The following is a 25,267-nucleotide window of genomic DNA, read 5'->3' as shown; positions in this document are numbered from 1 at the left end:
TCGGCATTTTTTGCCCTAATTACATCATTTTTCCCAAAATCGCCCGCTCTGTAAACCAAATCCCGCCTTTCGTTTGAAATTGTAATGTCTCTTGCAGGGTTTTTCTTACATGGCGGACTGAAGACAGAGATACTCCTCAGGCATGTGGCAAACACCTGTCTGCACCCCCCCGCCGAAAACCTTGACAAGTTCGCTGTATAATAATTTTGCATTTTCGCCAAATAGCAGAGCAGAACATATTTTGTAAATAACGCTCAAGGTAGTGTCCCACCAACATATTTTTATTAAAATCAATGAAATTTCCTTTATCCTTTTCCAGATGATTTGAACATTCTGAATCAATTATCCATTCTTTAGGATCTACTTTTGTATAGAATGCAGTCTTCACACTTACTAATTTTTCACTATTCTCCACACCTTTTGAACTATCAGTCATTTCATTATTCTTGTCCTATATAGATAAAAATAATGATTCTTCATTTGATTCATCATCATCTTCATATTTAGATGAACAAGTCTCCATTGAACAAAAATCCTTCTAGGCTTATCCATCTCATCTATTCTTTAATTTCTATTATTCCATCTATAACCATCCTTTCCCTTATTATCATAGTCAGATCTCTTACCATAATCTTCTTTATAAGTACATCTAGAAGAAAAATGACCAGTTCTTCCACAATTGAAACTTTTGAAGGGTAACTTACCTTTGTATTTTCTAGATCTTTTATTTATCTTCTCACAATTTTCTTCTATCTCATCCATGTCATTTCTTGCTTCAAGTTTATCTTCAATCTTCTTTGTATCTTTGAATGATACTTTTTTTATTCTCGTTCAACAAATCATCTAGCTTAGGAATTTCAAAGGCAAAGAACAAGCCATAGAGTTGATCCAAAGTGTATTTGTTTATATCATGAATTTCTTGAATGACATACTTGTTAGCTTTGCAGCATTTTGGTAGTGTTAACATCAATTTTTGTACTTCACTTTCTTGTAGCTTTACACCAATACCCCTAATTGCACTCACAATCTCATTTACTTAGTGTAGATAGCTTTAAATATTGTCACCATTAGACATCCTCAAGTTCTCAAACTTATTCTTTAGGCTTGTCAACTTGGCTTGCTTTGTCTTTAAATCAACTTCATATACACTACTCAACTTCTTCCAAATCTCTTTAGGAAGCTTCAACCCAACAATTTTAGAAAATACTAGATCACTTAATCAATTGATAATTGCAACTCTAGCCTTTGTATTATTCTCATGTGTCTTAACCTCATCTGCAGTCTAAAGACCATTTGTCAGAGCATTATACCTAGTCTTGATAATATCCCATATTTTAGTCGGCAGAGATTCCAAATGATATTCCATCCTTTCCTTCCAATAAGAGTAATTTATTCCATCAAACTTTGGTGCTTTGTAATTAACTTTTTGCATCATTATAGATCTTCCTCAAGAGATTAAGCATCTCTGAAAGGAACCAAGCTCTGATACCAATTGTTGAACACACCATAGGATAGAGTGGGGGGATGAATCAAACCAGACCAAAATACTTTTCTTCTTATCCTTTAAAATTCAAACCGTAATTAACTAATTACTGCAATTATGAAACATGAAAGCAAACAATATGAAAAAAAACATGAACACTGGATTTATGTGGAAACCCCTAAATAGGAAAAAACCATGGTGAGAATCACACTCACAATATGAATAAATGATTACAATATTTTAGGCTCAAGTCCAAGGAGCTCACAATACCTAATATAAATTGCAAGACCAAGACACACACCTTTAGGACAAGATACAAACGATTGCACATACTACTAAAATAAACACACCTTCTTTTAACAGGTAAATGGAATAGATTAACTAAAATGAATAAGATATCTTGATCATGAAATTATCCTTGAACCACTATTTCAAGTGCCAATATCATAGAAAACACATATGACATCAATCATTGTCTCATAACGCTTTCACATTGAAATATCATCATCGAAGCTCTTCACATACTAACTTTCACACCAAATCTAATTGCATATCGTTCACATCCACTTCACATCAATTCATGAACATTCTATGCCTCAATTCATACATCCACTCTATATATGCACGATCATTCATTAAAATCCTCAACTAGGTCAACCACAAACATAATATATAAATCTACATAAATTATGCCATTCAAACCAATAATTATATTGAATGGGGCCCACTCCAAGAGATAGAGTTGGCCCAAACACATCATAAATCATCCTTCTAAAACACTTATAATGAACTACATACACTAGCACATCCTTCAAATTTGACATCAATTGAAATGTATAGATAAACGATAAAGCACATTAATCGGTCGGCTGAAAAACATCATTTAATGTAAAATACATAATGTGATTCTACACATGACATGGTGAGACCCATAAAAATATCCAAAATCAACATCTAATGTATATCCAAACCAAAATTACATTATCAAGATAGGTTACACTACCTCAATCAGTCGAAAACTAAACCAATTGACAACATTGAGCACAAAGCAACATAACTTCTCATACTAATCAAACCAACACTATAAAACTGAATTATAACACTGCACAAATCAAATGAGTATGTCCTCCAATCCACAACACTTGAATGCACTTATTAAAGAACCTCCAAGCATTCTCTAGACCAGTTCTGACAAAAACATCACTATCAAAAACAAGAATCAACTTGTCAACTAAGTAATAGAGGACTTGAAAACCTAATAGTGTAATATACATAGATCATAAACATTATATCTATAACCACAATCCATAATCTTCATAAACTAGAGTAATGCAAATCATTCTTCCACTAGGACATTAAATACTCTTTATTACACATAAATACTATTGCTTTCATGTTAAAACTTCCACTACACTATGTTGGAACACAATGGACCACTGATAGGGGGGTAAATCAGTGGTAATCAATAAGAACTTTTACCTTCTAAATCTCTAAGGAACAATAACTTTAATCACAAAAATAATGAGTAGAGATATCAAACACATAAGCACACACACATAAGAGGCAACCCATAACACAAGTGCATATGAGGAAAACCCACGGTGGGGAAAAACCTCGGTGAGAAAATATTTTGGAGTCTATTGCTCCAATCCATCCTCACAATGAAAATAATGGTTACAACTTTTATGGGTACCAACCCAGAGGAGCACAAACCTCTAAAGTTTAGAGAGCCAACCCAAGGAGCACCAAGCCCTAGCTTTAGGGCACCAACCCAAGGAGCACCAACCCCTACAGTTTATGATCTTCTACTCAAAGGAGCACCTACCCCTACTCTGAGAACCCACTACTCTGAGATTATAGTGAGTATAGATTACAAATAGAATTTATATACCTTGTTGCAAATGAGGTTTTGCAACACCTTACTGATCTGCTCTCTTTTTTATCTCTTCTTTGTTGAACACAGAGTACCACTGAGAGGGGGGTGAATCAGTGGTTCCTAAACTCTTTTCTTCTTTTAAGGCAAATTAAGAATATAGGTTGTTATCTTAAGAAATAAAAAATCAAACCAGTAAAGCTAATGAGGAGACCAAAGAAGAAAATTACACAAATGCAACACACAACACAAGATGTACGAGGAAAACCCAATATGGGAAAAACCTCAGTGAGAAATGTTACTGAAGACTACTGCTCCAATCCAACCTCACAAGTGAAACACTGAATTACAAATATTTAGGGCACCAACCCAAGGAGCACCAACCCCTACACCAAGCTCCAACTTGGTGATGTATATTGAAATACAATTTTGATACAGTTATAGCTTCTTGTTGCAAATGAGATCTGCAACTCTTAATCAAATATGTTACTGTCAGTTGACAGTCTTCTCTTTGTTATTGGATCTCACACTATCGGTTATGAGATCACTCTTTGATTCTCAACCTCACTTTTCTCTCTCTCACAGTCTCACAACTCACTATGTCACTCTTGGATGCTGCCTTGCTCAACCACACCTTACCGGTTTGCTTAACTGTTGAGCCTACTATAGTTATACCAGTACTCAATCACTATCGACTAAACCCTCTCACCGGTTTGCTTGTTGACTCACTCTACAACTTAGAATAAATTCTAAGGGAGATGATTCTTCTCTGCACTCAAGCTCTCTTTACTCTTCTTCTTCTATCCAAGCATCAATCCTTTCTATTTCGAGCTCATGTATTTATATTCATAGATTCCTGCCAAGAATGCATTCAAACACTGAAGTGTTAGGTTTTCCTTTTCCAGATCAATCTAAATCCCCTTTGATTTGATCTTCTTTTCAGGGATATGATCTTTATGACAATGATCAATTACCAGACGCACTTCGCATTCCAATGTGCATTTTCTAAATTTGGAGATCTGCACTCACTATTAATGGCTTTGTTTTTTCCTTCATCTAACAAGTACGAAGATCAAATCTTCTTGCAAGATCCGTGCGATTGCTTTTCCAACTTTCCTTTCTCAAGCCGCAATCTTCTGCAATGCTTTGTGACTTGCAGGTTCCTCATAAAAGTCGACCTGCTTGCAGATTTGTTACATCGATGCACACTCCACTGACCTGTGCAATACCTCCACCTGGCATCCAGCTGTCATGTTTGTCGACATCCATCTTTTCTTGGATTCCTATGTTGGTTTGACATACTTTGTCGACCAAGGTTGACTACTAGTTTATCTTATCTTATCAGTATGACCATCAACCATCCTTTATATTCTGATCATTGGTTGTTATGCCTTCATAACACACAAACAACCTTCATCATGTTTTATGCCTTATCAATAAGCATTCTTTACTGGTAGATGACCCAAGTCATGTGTACCAGTAGCCTTCCTTCTGTCTGTTCACTCTCATGTGTATTGTCATCATATCGGTTACCCCTTCTTACTTACCGGTGACCTTGCCAAACCGGTTGACATCAATGACAACTTAAAGCCAAAATGCCAACATTCTTATCTCTATTCTTTGCTCTCGATTTACCTCTTCTCATAATCTCTGATCCCCACACTCTGTCTTTAATATTGATCTACTTTTCTACTCTTCCTCTCACAGTGTGTATAACTCACTATGTTATCTTCCTTGGCTTTGCACACTTTGGTCTCTGCTACTCTCACTCTCACTCTTTGATCTACATAAGCTTCTACCTCTGCACTACAACTGCTCTGTCTCATCTCTACACTCTCAAATTTGGTATATGCTACTCTCTATCTCTTTGTCTCTGTTGCTGCACTCTATTTATTTGTCTTTGTTGCTCTCTATTCCTGCAGTACTTCTGCACCTCTTGTCTCAACTGCTACACCACCTTCTCTCTTCTCCACTCTCTATTTTTGTTGAGTTCTTATTTCTCACACATTCAACTACACCTTACTTAATGGACTTCATTGATATCCACCTACTTGCATCTACAAACTCAACTTTCACATCTCCAGTTGTCATGACTCATGACCTGTACACCATTCTCGGTTATCTCTATACCTACAGGATTTCCCTCCAAAAATGGATTCCCAATCTGATCCCCTTGGCCTCTAACAGATCATGTCTGCATACTAATCAGATTCTCTATACACATCTCTCAAATAGATAACTACCCACAATAAATGTATTCTCCTAGAAAACAACTATGTTCAAATCATTCTTTAGATTACAAAATTTCTATACTTAGCAATATTCAGCCTGACAGATATCCTCGAGCCTCAAAAATATCAACAACTTCTTCTACAACATGATCACATTGAATGTTGCTTCATTCTTCTCAGTTGACTTTGTACCTTGATTACTAACTTTAGTAATCTTTATTTGTCTGGTGAGATCTGATTTCCTGCATGTTGATCATCTTGAGTCATACACCAACAACCTGCAATGCAGTGGGCATTAATGCATTCTCCATCCTCTGTCGACTTGCCTTAATTAAATTGACAACCACCTCATTAAAATCATCTACCATCTCTATAAATACCAACCTTTGCATATCGAATTGGATTATCGACCACCTGAGAGCCACATGTAATCATATTCGACGTTCAGGTCTCTCTGTCAATCCTAGTTGGCATCCTTGTGGACCTCCGAGTCTGTCGACTTGCAGACACGTATAATTTATCCTTTGACCTTTGTATTAATTGGATTGACCAACTGCCTCATTCAGCATCTAGTATATCTTCTTGATCACTTGGGGTACACGTGTCTTCACATTAGTCATCTAGGTCACTCAGTTAAGACACGTCAACTGCCATGTGGACAATCGGGCTACATGATGGCATGATTTGCAAATGCATCGGGTTGACAACAAGCCCTTATGTTGATCTATTCTTTCAACTGGATTCCTCTTTCCTCATGTTTATTGCCATAGCAATCCTGATGTCGATTTCTCAAGCCTCCATCGGTATAGTTTTAACTATCGGGTTAACATTTTATCTCTATTCCACCTTCACAACCTATCTTGATCACCTTGGGATGTCTTTTGTTCCTTTTGCCGACATGAGTTACTCTGATAAGAAACATCGCCTTCGATTTCTCTTATCGCCATAAGGTATCCCGAACAAAGAATGTCCATGTTGACTGACCTTATCGGCATAGGTTATCCCAAGCTGAAAAACTTCAAGCCAAATAATCACTCATCGGGTTAACCATAACTATCGACATAAAAAAATCATGCTAGATCAACAAAATAAGTTATTTCAATGCCACACTATCTACCTCCCTTTATCGGAATAGGTATCCCTAAATGCATACTCCGCGGTGACAAAGTTCATCATCATAAGGTATCCCGAAGCGCATACCCATCAGAATAGTTAGCATTATCAGGTTAACATTTGGACACTATCCCGTCAAAACAAACCTATCCCGATGATCCTACATGAACCAACATCGACATAGTTACTCCGACAGCAAACTCCAAAGACCTCCTCTATATCAAAATATGTTATTCTGATGAACTTACCAAGGAGACTTCTCTACATTTTCTTTTGTCGGAATAACTTACACTATCAACATAGTAAGAAAGTGTCATTCTGCCTTCAAAAGCTACTCCGATAGGTATCCTTGGTCACCTGGTTGATATAGCTATTCTGACACAGTGATTTTCAAAGTAGTTAACTCTATTGACATAACATAAAATATTTATGCCACCTTTGTCAGCTAATCTAATGCACGTCCTCGGTCTCTTGGTCGACATAGCTAACTTGATATGATATAAACTGCACACTACCCGACATCGGCATGACTTATGCCGATAGAAATTTCCTCCTCACTATTTGGTATCAGCCTAGCTATTCAGATAAAACCACCTAAGCATTTATCACCTGCTCAACACTTGATCAGTATAAGTTATATCGATATCAACACTTCAGCAGCACAACACTTGATCAATATAGCTGTCCCGATCTGACATAACTTGCAACCTACTGAACTCTGCCAACATGAACTAATCTTCTCTTCATCAACATCTTAGCAACACAACTTCAGTCAAACTAAAACAACACCATCTCTTTCATTTTGACCTTCATTTGGGGTACACATCATCTTGCATTTTTATCCATGTCTCTGCATATTTTTGCACCACTATCTAGTGGGTGTCCTGTATGTCTCTCTGCTGCTCCATTAACTTAGTCATGTACACACACATGTTGACATCAATGACAACTTCAATGCCAATAATCTCCCCCTTTGGAATTGATGCCAAAACACACAGAATTCTCATTCTCCCCCTTTGACAACAATGGCAAAGGGGCCTAGTTGCCAAGTGAATTTCATCTGATACCAACTTGACTTCTTTGTATAGCACTTATCATCACACTCCCCCTTTGAATCATTTGATTGTGTGCACTACTGCTGGCTTTTACTCTTCCCTTTTTGACACATGAGAGTGTTCCTTGCTATAGCCAGATGAACCATTATTATAGTATAAAAAGCAGTGCCAATACTGCTTACAAAAAATCAGATCTCCCCCTGAGACTGCACATGAGGTTCAAGGAAAAAGATGTAGGAACAATATGCCCCCCCTAAACCATAGACATTTTCCTTGATCCAATGCATGTATCTTGATTACAAGCTGACATGTAACATATCTTCTGAATTTATTCTATATGGCCTTATGATTATGCTGCAACCACCAGACTATTTGTAGTCCCTGAGACCATTCAATATTGTCTACATATGTTTGATCTCATCACAATCTTTTCATAGCTAGTTGTGAGTTTGTTATTCAATCCTCATTGCTTCTATTATCCACACATCCTTATAGTTGGAATACCTTTATTTCAATATGAATTAGCATGTTCTATTCATCCCCTTCCTTTCCTCTGCTGCAATATTCAATTAATCTTCTTGTAGTCTCTAACCTTTCAATCACTCACCCATCTTTACAATATGGACTTCCAACACTTAGTTTCCATCATTTGCAGTTGTACACAACCTTATCTATGCATATATCCAGCTACAACCAAAGGCAATTTTATAATGACCTTCATGCCAACAATGATGAATCTTGATGTACTGCCAAGGCATCAACTATTAAATATGTCATTTCCCCTTCTTCCTCCATGTCTTCTTCTTAAAGTTGGTTTTAATCATATCTGTAGCAACCTGTCCCTACACTTGTCCTTTTCAATATTTGGGGGGCAAAAGATATGATCAATATGAAGCTCCCCCTAAGGTTTTGCATCTCCTTAAGCTTTGGGAGATATCACTTGTGCATGAAATGCACAATGCCTACTCATAGATACATTCCCCCCTTTCTCATCTCCTTGGCTACACTTTCTTTTCCATGTCTTCACAGACCCTTTGTTCTAAATATTTGAGGCACTACCCTTTTTGTTGTATCTAGATGGTCTCATGTGATTTCTCCAGCAAACTATATTCTTATGACCAGTAGATGGAACAAAAAGGTTTCTTGGCATAACATGGGCATTTCTGATTGTGTTCCATGCCAAGTCTTGTCTTTCATAATATCTACACTTCCTTACATGAGGACCATAATTGTTATATATTACATTTTTATGCAAAGGGAAGGTTGAGAGGCTACCACTGAATTGAGAAATTTTTCTTGTACACTCATAACTCTTATGACCAATTTTATTGCAATTATAACAAATGACATTTACATTTATTGAGGCAACAAATGGGCTCTTCCTATCATGGATGGAGGTAGATCTATGCCTAAATTTACACCTTGACACACTATGTCCATATGCACCACATGAATAACAATAACCAGAGATGGAAGAATTGTAACTTACAAAATTGTTTTGCCAAATGTGTGGAGATCTTGCGAATATGTTTCTCTATGCATTCCTCCTATGTTACTATTTTTGGGTTGTCTACTTGCAGAAGTCACATATTCTGATTTCTTGTCTTTCTTAGTCTTGTAAGCAACAACATATTTTGGTCTTCCATACCTCCTTGTATCCTTTCCTCTGATGAAGCCATCTTCATTCAACTTACCTTTTCCTTTTGGATCTACATGATTATTCCTTGTAGCAACAGTAGTATTATATTCTTTCTTTGGGGAAGTGAATGTGAAGGTTTGACCATGACTGTTCATGCTCGAAGATACAAAATTTATGTCTCCCCACAGGTAGAACATTGTCCTTTCTTATATCCAACACCTTAAGTATCCTTGGAGTGTATTTGCTTGTTCAACATCTTATTCAAAGCCTCAGTGTTGCCTTCATATTTAATTATTGTCTTAAGATTATCTTTGCATTTCTCAAGCTCTATTGTGAGCTTTTCTATTTCATCCTTTATATTTTGACACTCTTTTCCTTTTGTTTCAACTTTTTATTCCAACTCTTTACACCTACACTTCTTGGTATCAAAATCAGATTTTGATCCTTCATTTATTCTATTAGCATCATCCACTTGTGCTTTCAAATTGGCAATAGTTAACTCTGAATCTTGAAGACATTTGTTTAATCGGTCTTGTTCCATAGTAGCAACATTATTTTACATCTTGTAATCTTTCCTCACCTCTCTGAGTTCTTCTAATTTAGTTGTCATAGATACAATACTCTGATTTGATTCTTCAAGGCTTTTTCTCAACAGATCGTGTTCCTTTTTACACTCTTTGAATCATTCCCATTCTTCCAAGGTACATTATTCTTCTTCTTCATCATTACCAAAAAGACCTTGCCTGTAGGAAGGTGTTACATTATCACAATAGGATGTTCTCTCCTCATCTCGTGTCTCTTGTGCCGTGAATTAATGTGATTCATTATCATCTTTATTGCAGCTACTGATTGATCTGCCTTTATCATTTATACATTTGTTTTTTTCATTGTTCTTCTTGCTTCCACAATCTGATCTAGTAGTGGTAGGCTCATTTCCATAGAGTTTCTTCAATCTATCCCATAAGCTCTTTGCAGATTTGCATCTATCAACCTCTGAAGACACTGTATTAGGAAACCCACTAAATATAGCCTAAATGGCTTCTGCATTGCAATCATATCTTCTTTTTGCATCAGGATTAGTTGGAGGGCTAGCAGGTGTAGAGTAACCATTTATAACTGACATCCAAACATCATAGCCTAGAGAAGACAAATAGACTTCCATTCTTGCACTCCAACTGACATAGTTTGAACCATTTAACATAGGTGCAGGGATTGACTCAAATTAAACCATTGTGCTCACAAACCAAAATCTACCCAAGCTAGAGGAAGTCTTTCTAACTGGGAATCTAGGGCTCTGATACAAATTGTTGGAAGACAATGGACCACTGAGAAGGGGGTGAATCAATGGAAATCAATAAGAACTTTTACCTTCTAAATCTCTAAGAAACAATAACTTTAATCACAAAAACCATGAGCAGAGATATCAAACACATAAACACACACACATAAGAGATAACCCATAACACAAGTGCATATGAGGAAAAGCCATGGTGGGGAAAAACCTTGGTGCGAAAAGTTGTTGAAGTCTACTGCTCCAATCTAGCCTCACAATGAAAAGAATGGTTACAAATTTTATGAGTACCAACCCAAAAGAGCACCAACCCCTTAAGTTTAGGGCACCAACCCAAGGAGCACCAACCCCTATAGTTTATGAGCTTCTACTCAAAGGAGCATCTACCCCTTCTCTTTCCTCCAATTGTATATAACCCCCTTTCCACCTCATTTATATAGTGGCACTGCTTTTTGACCTTATTTAGTTTATAGCTACTCAAACTTGACTTTTACAACTCATTTATAAGACCTTATTTACCTTCTCCATGTCATTTACACAAATTTGAAATTTGAACTACATACAATTGGAGGAAAACATACTAAGAACATACCTAGGAACCTAGACTTTATGAAAATATTGTTATGTCTTATTTAGCAAGGATGTTGAGGGCTATATTCTTATTCTTCAAGTTAGTCTTAAGATAATTTGAAAAAATATTATTAAAAATGACAATAGTTTTTATTTTGTATGAGCTACCTAAATAGGATACAATAAAGTCTTTTGTAACTCATGAGAATATTTTATTATTTCTATCTTTTGGAATGAAAATTATAATCTAAAATTAGGAGACTTAAATCTTTTAGTGGAGATGAATATAGAACATAAAGAATTAATATTTTATTATTTTCTCAACATATCTATAAAATATGGGAAAGAACTTAATGGAGTTGTCCAATCTTGATGTTATTAATATCAACTTTTTTCATTTAAAAAAAAAGTTACTTTTTAAGATCAATTCAAGAACAAAAACTCTTGAGATCTTATTGAAATTCAAGAATGAAACTCACAAATTCTCCATGATTCCAACTGAAAGATTGCATTGCTGCAAATTAAAGAGTTTTTCCAGATTTTGAAGTGAACTCACAAATTCTTAAGAGTTTTTCCAGATTTTGAGGTGTACAAATTGTCAATATTTTTTATTGGTGTAGTAGTTTATTCTAGTATGTGGTGGATTATATTTTAATTTTGACCATTGCATGCTGACCATTTCATATTTGTTGTATATATTATTGAGGCTCCTAGCCACAACTTAAGACTACTACTTCATTTCTTTGTGCGTTGTATTTTGGTGATTTATTGTAATTTTAATTATTATCTTAACAGGGAGTTGCCAATATGGTAGGTTGTCGCGTTCTCTGACTACTTTATCTGTAGCTATGTCCTAGCTAACTTCCAGTCAACCCACTACGACAAACAATCTGATGTAATTGTTTTGTGTTCAGATATCCAATTTGAGTGTTATATTAAAATATATGAAGGTGGTTGATGCTTTAAAAGCAATATTAATATTTGAGTGGTTGTTGTTAAGCCTTTATTCCCATTGGAACATTTAATTAGTAGTTTTTTAGTTAAATAAAGGGTGATTTGCAATTTTGGTTTGCCTTGTTGGCAGACACCCTTTAACAGAGTTGTCAACGATTTCACTCCCAACAGGGGTCACTATTTAAGCAAGGAATCACAGACTTATTTAATAAGCTGGTACACTAAGATTTCCAAAAACCCAACCAATCAAGAGAGATTTGGGGTGTCTTGCTCCCCCTTCGTTGGGGTTCAACATTGAAGGAGGAACAAACTAAAATTCCTTATTCTAGCAGGCTGATTAATTAATTCCCCTAATTCTATGCAGTGTGGAAGATGCAAAATTGAAGCACAGCCTCATCCTTTGAGGATATTGGTTACAAGACCATGTAATGCAAATAGTTCAACATCAGTTCATGCAGTGGAGGTTGTTGTAAGATACCATTTTATTTTATTGCTAGAGCAGTGAATGTTCACTCCAATTGTACTATCTGCAAACACACACATTCAGTAAGTTGTATTCAATCACTTAATGCCAATTTGATAGTGATTATTGCTATAGCTAGAGGGGTAGTTTTCTACAACAGCAACAGTATCTTCAAATTATTCATAAGAAGTGATTGTACATTGTGAAGTTTTTCTAATATGCTCATATTCTGTTATATAACTTTTTGAGCGGTTCTCCACCAAATTTTTTTATAAATATGTAATGAATTTCAGCAATTTAAGTCTAGATGGCTATGCCACCAAAATCTAGTTATCATTTCATCTTCAGTTTTTGCATACAAGCAGCTAGTGTTCCAATCACCATATACTCTCAGCTTGTCCATATCGAGATCTAGGTGATCAAAAAGTGTGAGAGTTTATGTTTTCTATTATATAGTTATAAAAATTAAAAAATATCGGTTAAAGGACATTAGATCAAATGAAAACATTTTACCAATAAATACAAGCTTCTAAAGAAGAATGTCTAACAAACCTTGTACATTAATGCTAATAATGTTGTTTAAGTTAACAATCATTAAATGTTTTTCCATAAGAATGTTGTCATCACAAAGACTTTTTACAGAACATAGTGGATTTCATGCATTATCTGCAATCCATTAACTCTAAATAGGTTGGAATCATTCATGCTAAGCTTAAGGAGGTCAATTATTAGTGCATCTGAAATGATTTGTGGTCAGGATACCAATGGGTTACCAAAAAGATCAAGGCATCTATCCTCCAACAAAAAACAAATGTTGATATCACCAAATACAATATGTATGGCCATCAAACAATAAGATCTACACTGTCATGGAGCGTTGCTACATTGCTTCAAAGCTTCCATGACATGGGTATATCAGCATCTTGGTTAGTAATCTGAATGAATACTGGGTCTACTTCAGAATTTTCACTTTCATTCTCAATGGGTTGAAATAATATAGAATAGGTATAGAGTGAGTTATTGAATAGAGTTGGCTTTTCTACTCCCAACCATTGTTTCAGAAGTTGAAATACATTTTCATCTATCATTAGACCTCGATGCGTTGCAGGAAGTCCAACTCTGGCCACTGCATTAAACCCATCAGCCTGAAGAATAAAACAGTCCATCTATTAGCTTGTTGCACTATGTTAATCAACAACAACAAACTTAAAAATAGCCTTGAAAAAGGAAAAAAAAAATTGGCATTAGAAACCACTTCTAGTTTAGGTGCTAGGATTCTTTAAACCAATGAGCCTCCTTACCTTTTCTGTTCAGTCATCTGTAACATATATTTTGAAGTTTGGATATCTCACAAAATAAACATTGAAATTATAGATGATATAAACAAGAAGAAATTTTATTCAACCAAAATGAAAATAGGAAAGCATTAAGCTACATAAGGATTTGAGTCCCCCCATCTCATATGTCTGAACTTGAAGTACCGAAATCAAGATAGCAAGCTCTGGTAGAGTAATAATGTTGATACATGATAGCCTCAGTAAGATAAATGATTGAATGAGAGATAAATGAAGTCTCTCATTCAATCATCTATCTCATCAATAGACTATGATAAGACTTCAGTTATCATTCCTTTGTCTGATGATTATTATAATTACTCTTCGATATGTTATGTTCGGGTTTTTTCTTATACCAATAATTATATGCATGATAACTCAAGCTTATTCACTTATATACGATCTTGCTGTGATCGTGTTCTTCGATTTATATATATATAACCTTCCTTATAAATCCCGATTAACATCGGGTTCTTAACCAATGCCTAAACTACTGATTAACATCGGTTGTAAATCGTAATGCATAGAATACCGATTGGTATCGGTTTTATTTATTAATTACACCCACACCGATTGGTATCAGTTAAACGCAATTATGGTTTGAAGAGGCACGATCAAGTAATATCTTGACCGGTCATGTCTTGATCGGTCATGTCTAATAGACATGACCGGTCAAGGTATTGCTTGATCTTCTTGATTGGCATATATATATATCGATCGGTGATTGTGAGAAGAACATTGAAATTCATAAATGCTCTTTCTCCATCTGCAACATACCAGATAATAATCAGATTTATTATATTGAGAAATAACATATACTTGAAAAGAAAAATAACCTTGAATATAACTTGCACCTTGAATTGAAAATTGAATTACATTTACAAATAATTGGTAGAGAATCAAAATCACACTCCCTTTCACTCATGTGAGGTAAACTTATGGTATTAAATGGTTTTCATGTTGCAAAAATCTTAATTTGTAATGAAAACACTTCCCTACAGAGCAGAAGGAAATTTGGAAAGGAAGTTTACTCTAAATTTTTTCAAAGCCAAAGGTGAAATCAAGGAGATAAATATAAGTTCAGCCCAATCAAGATTCTCAAATTACCTCCAGTGTTCCTTGTCTTAGCTTTCAAGAATCAGAATGAAAATATCACATGAAGTCAAAAAATTACAAGTCCAAGGGAATTTTAATCACTTGGTTGAAATATACATTGGCTTGAGGGCGCTGCAGAGATGGCAAGATTTGGTGACTAAATGACCCTCAGAACTGTTGGACAATGAAAACAATAAAACAAATCTTATCTTTTAGAAAAACAATTTTTTCTTTAAGAGAACTTCTATTTTCTTAAAAGGAAAAAACTGGTTTTTTCTAAGTTTGGCGGTGTTTGTTATCTTGAAGATATTGTACATATCTCTATTGTCTTGAAGGAAAAGAAATTATAATTCTAATAGCAGCAGCTGTGAAGACTGTATTTGTTTTCTCTAAGCAATAAAAATACCAATACCTTGCCCTGTGGATGTTTCCTTGGCATATTGTCAAGGTTTTATCGCATAAATATGTCTCGCGTGTTATTCTATTCTTCTATTTTATTTTCTTCATTATTTGTTCGGAGCTAATTTGTCCTGCAATATTTAATTTTTTTGGGTTCATGCTTCTGCTTCCACAAGTGGGATTCGGTGTTGATTTTAAAGCATCAAATGGCAAAGGTTTTGAATGCAAGGATCGAGATGGGGAAATTAAATGGAAAGAATAACTTTGAGCTTTGGAAGCTCTAGATGCATGATTTGTTAGTGCAGCAAGGGTTGCACAAGGCATTGGTAGGAAAGTCAAAGCAACCTGCAAATATGACTGATGAGGACTACGAAGATCTGGATAGGAGAGGTCTTAGCACATTTCGATTGTGTTTGGCAGATGAGGTTATTTTCAATGTTGTCGGAGAGGAAACAGAAGCAAGCTTATGGAGCAGAATGGAGTCTTTACATGACAAAATCATTGACAAACCGAATCTACTTGAAGAGGCAATTGTATAGTTTGCGAATGGAGAAAGATATAAAAATTGCTAGTCATTTAAATGTTTTAAATACTCTTGTATGTCAATTAGCTAGTATGGGTGTAAAAATTGAAGATGAAGACAAGGTAATCACACTATTTTGTTCATTGCCCGAATCTTGGATTCACCAATTGATTTGTTTAAAATGTTTTAGAAACTTCCAAGAAAATGATGTTTGGTAGATATAAAGCCAACTTCTAAGCTCTTATCAGCCTCCTACAAGGAAGCACCAATATGATAGCTTTGGAACAGGGTACAAGGAATTTTTTTTGCTATTGTAGTTGCTACTGCTCTAGTAGATATTATGCAAAATACGAAGCACAAACCAGGCGCATGAATTGTTAGACAAAACCTTCAAAGAAATGTCATCTTACGAAATAATGAATTCATGATTGTAGGTTATGCACAAATGGATTAATTGAAAAGGCTGCAGAAATTTTCTAACAAATGCACTTGGCAGGTATAAAACCGAATTCTACAACCTTTGCCAGCACCTCCCAGGCTGCGTCATAATGGAAAGTTTTGACATGGCGAATGAAGGCGGCGAGGTATTTCCAGATTCAAGACATCTACTTAATGCTGCGGAAGAGAAGGAAAAAAAATTATTTACCTTCTGCCACAATGAAAACTTAGCAATTGCATTTGGTTTGTCATCATTTTAAACATAGACAATGTTCTTATGGAGAATGCCGGTGATGTTAAATGAAGCAATCTGAAAAATAGGCCTGCAATAAATATATTGACTGTATCAAATGAAGGGGCATCCATTGAAGCATGGCAGAAGGGAAATTTTGTCAGAGATGTAGTTGCGCAACTTGCAACTACCTGCTGGACACGCATGCAAACTGTGGAATCATAGAAAAAACACCTAAATTATTTGACAGAATGCCTTGAAGAGATCTCATCTCATGGAGAGCGATGATTGCAGGATATGCACAAAATAGATTGGTTGAAAGGGATTTCAACCTCAAGTGATGTTATTGGTAGTTTGGTAGATCTCACACCAAGCTCCTCAAATTTTGCCATCATCTTCCCTGCTTGCGCCAAATTGTGAGCGTTGAAAATGTTGTAATCGACATTTCTCAAGTAGACTTGTATGCAAAATGAGAAACATGGGCAAGGTATGTAAACTCAAAGAAATGTGGTCTTAGGAGTGCCTGCAAAATATAGAAAATGCACTATGGCAAATATGTCGTTTAACAGAGCGCCTCAATGAGATGTAGTCTCAAGGAGCACAATGATTTCAAGAAATGCACATAACAGTTTGTTGAAAAGGCTTTATGAACTTTCAAGCAAATGCAATTGGCAAGCGTAAAGCCAAATTCCACAACTTACGGCAACCTCATCCCTATTTGCACCAATATGGGAACTTAAAACAGGGTATGCACATCCATCAAAGCATAATAGAATAGAGAATTTTATCAGATGATGTAGTTTTAGTACCTTGGTCAATATGCATGCAAAATGTGAAGTTAAAATAATACCCAGAAACAATTTACCAAATGCCACAAAAAGATATGTGCAAATGGATGACAATATGGGACACATGTTCTATTAAGAGGTTTGCAAGGTTACTATATAAATCAAGAGGTTCATTCATGACGATTCAAATTGTCACAACCCTTAAATTTACTTATATTTTCTTTAATTGGTTGTCTTATTTAATAATTTAAAAATATAAAAATTAATTATTTAAAAAAATGATTAATTAATATTAATATATTAATGAAATTGTATTAAAGGCCAAATCATTGTCTTGCTTGTGAAAAATGAAGATGTTAATTATGCATGAGTGTCAGTGAACTAGAATGGTGGTTTTAAATTTTTAACATAAATAAAGTTAGTGGGGATTTAATTCTCCCTTAGCCATTTAAGAGAAGCCGTAGTCAAACTAAGAGAGGAGGTCTACTTAACAGAACCTTAACTAGTAGTATTGTTTTAATTTTGATAGGAAAATAAAATATATCAAAATATTATATTCTTGATTGTTATTATAATTGATGTTGACAAAGTAAATATAAATAAAAATACATTGTTCTCTTTCATTAATTTCATGTTTTAGATTTTTTTCATGTTTTATTCATGTGGGAATACCAATTGATTAAAAAAAAATGCTCACCCTTTTTATGTGATGTTCCCACTTAAATTTCATGCATGGTAAAGTGTAATGTCCCTACTAGTTAGAGATCACTGTCCTGCAAAACATATTGTTAAAACACAACAAAATATATACATAACTAATCTAATTTGCAATTAAAATTCAATTACTTAATTAACACTAATCTCAATTCTTAAAAAGGATACGAGTGCAGCACTGGGACACGTCCTTAGGCGGTTGTGAAGCTCGCCTTCTTGGAACCCATCTTGGTTCCAAGCCATACCAAGAAATCGAAGGTTAATTCGATTCCCGTCTTGGATGTAATTTCTTACACCCAAGCCATCCAGGAAATCGAAGGCTAATTCGAATCCTGTCTTGGATGTAATTTCTTACACCCAAGCCATACCAAGGAGGACCATCATATATGATCAACTCCTTGCCTTGGATGATGCATCTCATCATCCAAGTCTACTAGAGAGGACCGGCCAAATCCGTCTCTTCTTGGATGAACTTTGTCAACCAAGCCATAACATATATGCATATAGATATTCAGTATATACTGCCTACCAGGAATTATCATAATCCCTCCATTAGGCTAAGGGAGTTTCCTCCCTATAGCCTCCATCATAAGGTCACATTATTCATATTACATTCTATAATTCATTATCATTTTCCATTTCATAATTCACGTCTACATTTACATACTTTTTAATCCTCTTTATTGATCCTAGATATACATAAATATTATGCATGGATACCTATATAAGTAAACATTCAGTAATATATATATTCGTAAATTAACCTATAATCAGAAGTATTCTTTAATTCATTATTGCTCTTTAAATTCATAAGTTAAACCTACAATTATATTTTTCTTCATTCTCATTATTAATCCTACATACATATGAATTTACTGCATACATACAACATTATAATCATTTATACTTTTTATAATATACAACATCATAATTATAATTCTGCAAAATGATATTGGAAACAGATTTACCAAAGAAATACTATTATATCTATTTGTGTGTGTGGTACACACTTCCACACACAAATACATACCTGTAGCGCGCAGCAGTACCTCCCTTCTTTTCCTTTACCGTCCTCTCTCCCCGCAGCAGCAACAAATCCTTTTTTTCCTATATTCCCCCCCACTATCTTCTCTTAAATCTGCACTTTGATCCTCTAAAACAAACTCCTTGTGACTGATATATCTGCTCTGATTTATGCACACCACATGCTCCTGAGAACCCTTTACTTTCTGAATTATAATCTCAGCCCTCTTTCCTTACCCTCCTCTTTTTCCGTTTCCTATCATATTGAACTCCTTTTATATCTTCTCATTTAAAGGAATGTGTCTCTTTCCAAGAGACGTGTCTTCATGAGTCATGGCTTTTATCATTAACAAATCATATCTCCTTAATTTATTTGTTTTACTAAACATACCTTTTGACAAGTCAATTGTTTTTCTTTACCAATCATTATACGATTTGTTATACAATTTTATTGTATTTGTTATACGTGCTTGTTATACGATTTAATAATCAGAGAACACATTCGATCATATTCACTGCCCAATACACAGCCCGATTCAAACTGCTCATTATTTTATCGCTGCATATAAAATGTGTTTCAATAAAGTCTATGTAGGAAAAAACTCACCATTCTTCATCTTTTAACTTATGAAAAAATTGCTCTTTCAAAACAGAAATTATGTGCCTTTTAACCACTAAACTTGCTGCTCTTGTTAACACCTTCATTAATATCTTCATTAACTTCTTTAACTTTTTAATGAAGTCGCTGTTGTTTGCTTGATTTACTAATCACTCCACTTACAGAATCGCTGCTCTTTATCATGCTAATAAATAAACGAACATTGTCTATGGCTGCTCTTAATTATTGAACTTAGTAATCGTTGTTCATTAATGATCGTTTTCTTGTAGATTGCTTGTCTTGTAGAATGTAGGTGCTGCTTTTTATTATTATTTTTTTTTCTTCTTTTGTATTTTAATTGTATTATTATTTATTATTGAATATATAAATTATGTTGATAATATATAATATTCAAATCATGTTCATAAATAATATTTAATTAATGAATTTTAAATAATCATTCATTGGTAATTATTATATTAATTAATAATAATAATTTCTTCATTTAGGGTCTATCTCTTTCTCTCCGTATATATATAATGATCCAGGAGGGGACATGACATAAAGGACTATCACACCCTCCTTATTTCAAACAATCTTTCACACAATTCTTGTTTGGGAAAACATCACAATATTTGTATGATGAGAAATATCACACAATTCTTATTTGGGGAAATTTTCCTTCTATTTAAGAAGGAAATTATTGTCAATTGGGGACACACAATTCTAGAGGAAATGATGATTTTCTTTTCTACTTTGTCATTAGAGGTGATAGTATTCTATTTCTCTTGAAACAAGGGGGAGGGGGAATGCAACCATATTCTCTTTCTTTCAATTTTTGGATGTGAGAGAACAGGTAGAGGAGGAAACTCCCATTTCAATTTAGAGATGAATATCCATCCAAGCGTTATCAGACAGGGAGGAGATAAGAGCAGTGGCTTTGATTCTCAAATGGGAGGTAACAAAGAGAATGGAGGCGCAAGGGGGTTGACACTCCACTGTGCGGGTGGAGTTGAGGAGCATACAGATTGCAGGATATATAAATTGAGCCACATATTGAGTCAAATTCTAAGTAAGTACCTGTGAGTTTTTTTTGTTTTTTTTAAATAATAATATGCCTTTCCTTATGATGACTTCAGTTCACTGTCCATGCTCCTTGCATCATCCATTTAGAGGCTCATAATCATCATTTTATTCTTGTTTCACTGAAATAGACTTCCAAAATTCCACGTTATAACCAATCAAGAGAATATTGTGCTTTTTCCATAGTGGGTTCTTCAACTGGGTATCATCCAACTTGAAATTCTTTGCATCTATAACTACCAGCACATAAATTCCAACTCTAATATTTGACAACAAAAAAAAAATCCCCTTCTATCCCCTTCTATCATGTCGTGGTAGATGTCCCCTGGTTATAGTAATACGAGATATCTGGAAAAATGCACATTAATGTGGTGCAAGCCTATTTTCATATTCTTTCATTTAGCATCACCAGTTATCTCCACAAGAACATTGTCAATGATTAAAATTTAAAATGATGTAAACAATTCACATCTCTGAGAACAATTTCTCTTGCAACAACCTTGGAGATGAATTTAGATGCAGTGTAGCAAACAGAACATACTTGAAAGTTGCAAACAACTCTAATAGTTGTTCCAGGGGCTATGTTTAACAAACCAAATGCAATTGCTAACTTTTTACCTACGGTGTCAGGTAAATAATTATTTTTCCTTATCTTGCACAGCAATAACTAAATGTCTTGAATCTGGAAATGCCCGCTGAATTCAATTTCCAAGCCGATTTCTCCAACTTTGCATAGATCTTATGTGTCTGTGGATGTGAAATGTCTCTGACACAAAAGCATGTACTATTTTATGGTCTTTAATCCAACTACATCCAGGTATTTTTTAAATCCTCCATCTTGCATCAATCACCTTATTATTTGAACCTCATTACACTTGCCTGCTTCCGCCTAGATGTTTTAGAGAAGAACATAAGTTGCAGCAGTTTTAGGATTCAATCAAAAAGCTGTGTTACTGGAAATACTCAACTTATATTCACATATGATCTACAGGCACCAAGAAAACATGTCCACACAACCACCACAGGTTTAACTCACATATTAATAACAAGGTTTAGCGTGTCCCCAGGATAGCCAGCATGGGCATGAAGGTCAACGGTCAACCCCACTATTGAACATGTATATATGTAATGCAATAAGGTTTACTCATACGATTGAAGCATGTACAGCCTTCATCTACTTAGTAGAACACAAAAAAAGCTTACAATGATAGGGTGTGTTCAAGGATGCTTCAATAATTCAAAGGTTTTGAGAGCTTCCTTGCAAAATCTGTTTTTGTGCTCATTCTGTCACTTATTTTCATTCCCTTGAGATGACATCTCTTTGAGGTATTCTGTCAAATAGTTCACTTGCCTTGTCTATGATTTCATCTAACAGATGACAACAGAATTGTTTAAGAATGAAGTAAAGCATATTTTAAATCTCTGATTTTATTCCCAAGCATCGTTTTGTTTATTATTTACCATTCTGTAATGAACAAATTTCATAAATTCGCTGACCGAGAAAAGAATGTGTCTCCTTGTTTTGTAAGCTGAGTACAATGCTCATATTAATATCCCATGCATATAAATTTCTTAAAGAGTCTTATTTGGTCAAATGGTTCAAGTTCTGGTTAACAGAGCATAAGTCATGGGATCAAATCCTGCTGCCATTTCCATGACCGTAATTTTTAACTTCTGTCATAGGCAGCAGAATTGTTTATATGCGCTGGTCACTTGTTTTGTTTCAAATAGAAATTGTTGGTGTGGTGGTAGAGGCTTCTAGTTGGGACCCATTGGTTGGGAGTTCAAATCCCACTAGTTGTCTTATAGCTAGTTTTGTTAAATAAATGATATTAAAGAATAGATTATATTATGTTTTTAAAGAATTTTGTTAAACAAAGACTATGAAATGAATAAAGGAATGGAAATGTGAAGGAATCATTTTTCCTGATATTATTTTAAAAAACATAGTCACGGATAATAAGAGTTAAATAGGTAACATGAACATGAACATGAATCTATTAGATCTTGAATAAGATGTTAGATCCTCTACAGCCTTCTTATTGATACTCATTGTCTAATGATTTTAGGATCTCTTGGAAATATGATTATTTTATCTTAGTTATGGCTGATTACTTGAAATTCCACAATGATTACCTTAATCCATAGTCCTAGATCTCTAGGCTAAGGTGTAGAATCATTAGACATGGAACTATCAATTAAATAAGAGTAGAAATATTTTTGCCTTACATAATGTTGATTTCTACAAAACCATGCTAAGTAGACATGTTTGAACGCTTATCTCAACTATCATTTTTACTTGAATATTACATATGAAATTATCAAGTGTGGAACACCTCATATCACTTTTATCTCTCCATTTAGATGTGGTCTTTTACCAATGATAGCCTTTGATGTTTTAAACAAACAGTAGATTGAGAGAGAGTTGTATTTTGGAAGATACGCCATTGATCATTGTACTTTGGTATGGTCTTAAAACCTCTTAAATTGATGATATAGTTATCTTAGAAAACAATGAGAATGACATTGTGATTTCAGATTGTGATAAGTGGTCACGTGAATGTGCATATACTCATGCATTTGTGTGCTCATGTACGTTTTTCAATGCCCTTATGTTTTTTGATTGTTTTTGTACATTCATGTAACTCTATGTATGATCCTATGTGCATTTGTAATCATATTGCATAGATGCATTAGCATGTTTCAAGCTTGGTGCCTATTTTGTATGCACTGGTGTGTTTTCAATGTGTATTTTGTACATGTATTGGACGGGTGCCGAATATGGAGTAAACGAGAAGGGTGAGTTTCCAAAGAGGTTTGAGTCTCTGCTTTAACTCATCTGCTGGTAGTCGGCCCTAAAAGATCTTTGGCCAAAGTTCTATTGATTACTTAGTATATGCTTGCTAAGTGAATCATTATATTTTTACTCTCTTCCATATCTTAGTGTCGTTACAATAGCATCATAGATTGTAGATACACTATGCTGCACCAGATTCTATCCCTTGCCAATTTCGAGTCACTAGACTTCTTTGTGCAAGGTCGGCGGTTCTTCGTGTCAGGAAGAACTCCGGGGAAGCATAGATGCTTAGCGGTTGGGCAGTAAAGTGCTTCGGTAGTGTTCTCGCCCATGATGTAAGTGTGGGAGATAGATGCTAGGAATCTTGTTAGGATGATATTCAGCTTTGTTTTATATAATTTATTGTATTTGACTTTATGGTCTTTTGTAACATAAGTAATTTTCATTATGTTTAGCCAATCTCTTGGCTTATGTAATCAAACATTGTGTTGAGTTGTAACATTATGTAACTACTTTTTGGTATATTGAGCATAATGGATTATTCAATAAAGTGAATTTTTAATTATGTGTAATTTTGTGTAAAATTGTTGTAATTATGCAGTTAAATATTTTGATAATATGGAGGTCTCTACACAAATGAATTACACAGAGATGGATCCATGCTGCTTTTCCCCCTACAACATTTGGAATGAGATGATTGCCAAACTTGATTCAGGCATATATTCCTACAAGCTTGCTGAAGGGCTAAATCAACAAGATGAAAATTCTACACTACATCATCGCATTCAACATGAATAGGACACTATGAAGTCATGATTCTGCTATGTAGAGATCATCGACCCTGCCATAAGTTTGAAGAAGAACTATCATGTTATCAGCAGATTATTTCACATTTGTCATTATTAAGTCCCATTGTTGATGTTGCAATGGATATTTTAGAGAAGGATGGCAGCCATATCATGTTCTTATTATTATTATTGATAGACAGAGATACTAATGCTTATGGAAGAATTGGAAAAGATGCACAGGCTCTTTGGCAAGATTCCCTTAAAGAAATATAGTCTCATCCAATGCCACACTCGCATAATGGATTTTGTTAAAGAGGCTTTTGAAATGTTTACTATTATTCCCAATTTAGGTTATATAACTACTGATGGTACCATAGAAAAATCATTTAAAGGTGAAGATAGAGGGCAAATGGTGGATTTTTGGATTGCTTAAAGTAACCAACAAGTTCCACTCCACCTCCTCACTATAAGGCCAAAGAGACCACTTCATGTTCATATTAGGTGTGGATGATACTATGTCAAATATTTTCAAGGCGAAGGGTTAGAGTTAGTTGGTACAAAAGATAATCAAAGCTTGCTAAAACTTTCAAAGTTATATTTGCAATTCATGCTATGATATTGATGGCTGTTGATATTAAAATTCATCTATTTGAGCACTTTTGCACCTCCTTGTATGAAAAATCCACCAATTCTTACTATGCAATGATGAAGATAAGATAAGCAATGCTCAGTGCCAGGAATGTCTTCAGAAAATATCAGAGATAAAGTAGACAGAAATGGAAA

At 34.8% G+C, this 25,267-nt stretch overlaps 1 protein-coding gene and 1 long non-coding RNA gene across 2 annotated transcripts in view; one reads left to right on the top strand and one right to left on the bottom strand.

Annotated features, from left to right (window-relative positions):
* Nucleotides 1-13,214: 13,214 nt before the first annotated feature.
* LOC131077369 (phospholipase A(1) LCAT3) overlaps nucleotides 13,215-25,267 on the bottom strand; it is a 186,232-nt gene continuing 174,179 nt past the window's right edge. The window contains exon 11 of the mRNA XM_058014857.2: nucleotides 13,215-13,817. Within this exon, the coding sequence (XP_057870840.2) occupies nucleotides 13,563-13,817 (255 nt within the window). The 3' untranslated portion in view covers nucleotides 13,215-13,562. The remainder of the gene's footprint in view (nucleotides 13,818-25,267) is intronic.
* On the top strand, nucleotides 20,420-25,079 carry LOC131077370 (uncharacterized). Its single transcript, XR_009113579.2, has 2 exons — nucleotides 20,420-20,888; nucleotides 24,298-25,079. It is a non-coding gene; the product is annotated as an uncharacterized LOC131077370 (long non-coding RNA).

This window comes from Cryptomeria japonica, chromosome 4 (genome assembly GCF_030272615.1).
Source record: "Cryptomeria japonica chromosome 4, Sugi_1.0, whole genome shotgun sequence".
Classification (NCBI taxonomy): domain Eukaryota; kingdom Viridiplantae; phylum Streptophyta; class Pinopsida; order Cupressales; family Cupressaceae; genus Cryptomeria; species Cryptomeria japonica.
This window is presented reverse-complemented; position numbering and strand designations above follow the sequence as displayed.